At 51.8% G+C, this 3,275-nt stretch overlaps 1 protein-coding gene across 1 annotated transcript; it reads left to right on the top strand.

Annotated features, from left to right (window-relative positions):
• Positions 1-1,162: 1,162 nt before the first annotated feature.
• ATEG_02301 (uncharacterized protein) lies at positions 1,163-2,945 on the top strand (the record flags this gene model as incomplete). Its single annotated transcript, XM_001211479.1, has 2 exons — positions 1,163-2,504; positions 2,560-2,945. 2 exons carry the CDS (start codon positions 1,163-1,165, stop codon positions 2,943-2,945), a joined length of 1,728 nt encoding a protein of 575 aa, XP_001211479.1.
• Between the last annotated feature and the right edge of the window lie 330 nt (positions 2,946-3,275).

A 3,275-nucleotide genomic window follows, 5' to 3' on the forward strand; every position in this document is an offset into this window, starting at 1 on the left:
TCACCACCGTGGTCACTACGAAGATCTACATGACACTCACCAAGACCGTCTGCGATAAGTGGACCTGAATGGAAGTGCCAACTACTTATCCTATTCCTATTTGGAAGCCCAAGGTGACCGAGTGCGCTGGATATGAGTTTGTATGTCGCACCATGACAATCAACAAGAGAGACGGCTATGCGATAAAAGTACTCGACCGAATACGCGTGGGTGACAGCATATGAGACCATGTTCACGTGCTAGGGAGAAGAGAGAATGGATACGTAAAAGTTAATGGTTTTGTGTTTTGTTTGAACTATCATTTGGATGGTTTCTAAATTGTCGCTGGAAAATATGGGCTCCTGTTACTTTGTACTGCGATGAAGCTTTACAGCTTGGTTTTGAGATGATATGGTGCTCTGTAATACAGTAAGGAGTAATGAGAATATAATGGCTGATTTTATTTCTGGATCTTCCCCCTCATGGAGCATACGGAGAATACTATTCTACTATACAAGAGCGTTGAAATTGAAGTTCCCGGACATCTGGTTGGATGTGGGTCTATCGACGGAAATAGAAAGGCCTGAGCCGGGATCCACGATGAGTCGCTGGAGAGAACGCCACATGCATTGGATAGATATTAAACACGGTTATTATATGATCTCTCGCATCGGGATGAATGACATCATCTAATGTACCCCGGACGGCATTGTGCTCTGTAGATGCATTCCCCGTCGCGTCGATCACCATCATCCGCTCTATAGCTTGCGCTGAACAACATTCAGCGGAATACTTAACTGCAATTTCTTTTCAAGATCTGACAAGAATGATGACTTTAATGTTAGATCAACAGAACTCAATCCGGGAGACCGGAATAAAGGATGTATACAACCTTAGCAGGCATCGAATGGAAGATCCTCCGGGCCGCCCATGACGACAGTACCGGAGATAGCTTCCCGTAGGATTCAAGTCAGAACGACGACCAGCTCATTCACGGCCCTCCCACTGTGACTTGGAAGTGCAACCATGGATACCAGAAGTCTATGGGGGAATGGCGTCAAGGGACGTCAAGTCAGCATGTCAACTCATCCTGGACATGTCCCCCGGCTGATCATCTGAAGAACAAACCGGGATGAATTGACAAGCCTCCTCATCACCCCCCATCCATAAATACATACATACAATGGCTCAGATAGCCTGGATGAATCACCCTCGCCGGCCGCGAACCACCATTCTCAAAGCGATCTTCCTCCTCCTTGTCGTGCTCTTTTGCTATCGCCACCTCGCACCCTCCTCAGGCATCGCTCGGCTCATCCGGCCAGTCGAGAGCCAACAATTGGTGGTTACAGGTTATCCAGAGCCAGCTCCGGACCGCTCCCAAGATGAGGCCGGCAGGAAGCAATCACCAACGGTGGACAGGCACTCCAGCAGTGCCAAACCCCATCCGCAGCACCAGACACCGCAGCAACGCCCGCAACTCCTCGACACGAGACCGAACTACAGCACTAGCGAGATTCTTCTCGCAGACTCATTCCAAGACAGCCTCCATCGCATGATCTCCCTCCTGCCAGACGAGATACGCATTAGGGACCTACTGAGTCCCATCGACGGAACAGGCGAGGCAAAGATCCACGAGATCGGCCTGCGCACCCGGTCCTTCAACGTGCTCTTCGAGGCCTGGGAAGCTATTCACCTCGTCCCGACGCCGGGGGGCATGTATCTCCGCGACAACGTAATCCAATACTTGCAGACACACCCGGAAATTGCAACCGACCTGCACATGGACACCGCAAAGATCATCCATACCTACGAGGCTTACCGCTCGCTGGTGACGCGTCTCGCCTCGCTTCTGTTCCCCTGGACGGCACCATACTTCGCCAACCACATGGCACTCCACGGGTCCTTCTACAGCGGTCAGCGCGGGCTGGTCTTCACCGCGAGCGACAACCAGGCTCCGTACATGATTACCTCAATCAAGGCAATGCGGAAGCTTGGGTGCGACCTCCCCGTCGAGGTTATGTATCTGGGTGATAATGACCTGAGTGAAGATTTCCGCGAACGCCTCGAGTCTATCCCCGGGGTATTGACGCGCGATCTCAGCCAGATGGTGTTGGAGGATAAGTGGACTCTGGCAGGGTGGGCGGCCAAGCCGTTCGCGATTCTGCTCTCGAGCTTCCGGGAGGTTATTTTTGTCGATGCGGATGCGCTGTTTGTGCGTGACCCGGCGACGTTGTTCGAAGACGACGATTACGTCGCTGAGGGCGCGTTGTTCTTCAAGGATCGGCTGATGATGCCCGAGTCCAAGAAGAAGTGGCTGCAGGCGATCCTCCCGCGGCCGATCTCCAGGAAGGCAAGAGAAACGCGTCTTTGGAAGGGCGAAAGCTCCCATATGCAGGAGTCGGGCGTTGTGGTCGTGGACAAATGGAGGCACTTTGTTGCGTTGACGCTGGTATCACGGCTAAATGGGCCCGATCGTGATGGCGACAAGGACAATGGAAAGGTTGGGATGTATGATATGGTCTATGGTACGTTCTGCCTCTGCTGGTAGCCGGTCTGGTACCTGAATCTGACCTAGTATAGGGGACAAGGAGACATTCTGGCTGGGCTGGGAACTCGCCGGTGACTCAGGCTACGCCTTTCACAATGGCAGTGCAGCTGTAGTCGGCGCAGCGACGAGTTCCGACAAACGCGACGTGCAAGGTTCAGAAACCCCTGAACAAGAAGCCTTTCTAGGCAACATGTCCATCTGCGGCCCCCAACTCCTGCATCTTGGTCGCGACGACCGTCCGCTCTGGTTTAATGGATGGCTCCAGCATAGCAAGTTTGCAAAGGACGAGGAGGCCAGGCCGATTGAGTTTTTGGAGTATATGAAAGAACCGTCGGATGTGGACGATCCTAACGGGTGGAAACTGGGCTCGAACAACATATGCTGCTTGCGGGCGGATTCTACGGGAGGAATTGAGTGAGATCGAGAAAGACACATTGCGGATGATTGTTTGATATCGCAATAGAGGTGGGCGCTTTGCGCTAACTGTCTGGTTTACGGTTTAGAAATTGAATCACCTAACCGCAGCCTTTAACAGTTCGCCTTTAACATTGGTCTTGAGCAAAACATAAAGTCCGCCGAGGGAATTGCTTCCTATCGGGATCGAACGGCGTGTGTTGATAGTGCGGTACAGTGTACCGCTGAACCACGAGCAACAACATAAAACTTTTATACCTGATTTGGTATGATGTAAACAGTAGTCTCTTCAAAGACTCTAAAAGGTAAGGTGTAGCGAAACAAAGGACATTAT

Source organism: Aspergillus terreus, genomic scaffold (genome assembly GCF_000149615.1).
Source record: "Aspergillus terreus NIH2624 scaffold_3 genomic scaffold, whole genome shotgun sequence".
NCBI lineage: Eukaryota > Fungi > Ascomycota > Eurotiomycetes > Eurotiales > Aspergillaceae > Aspergillus > Aspergillus terreus.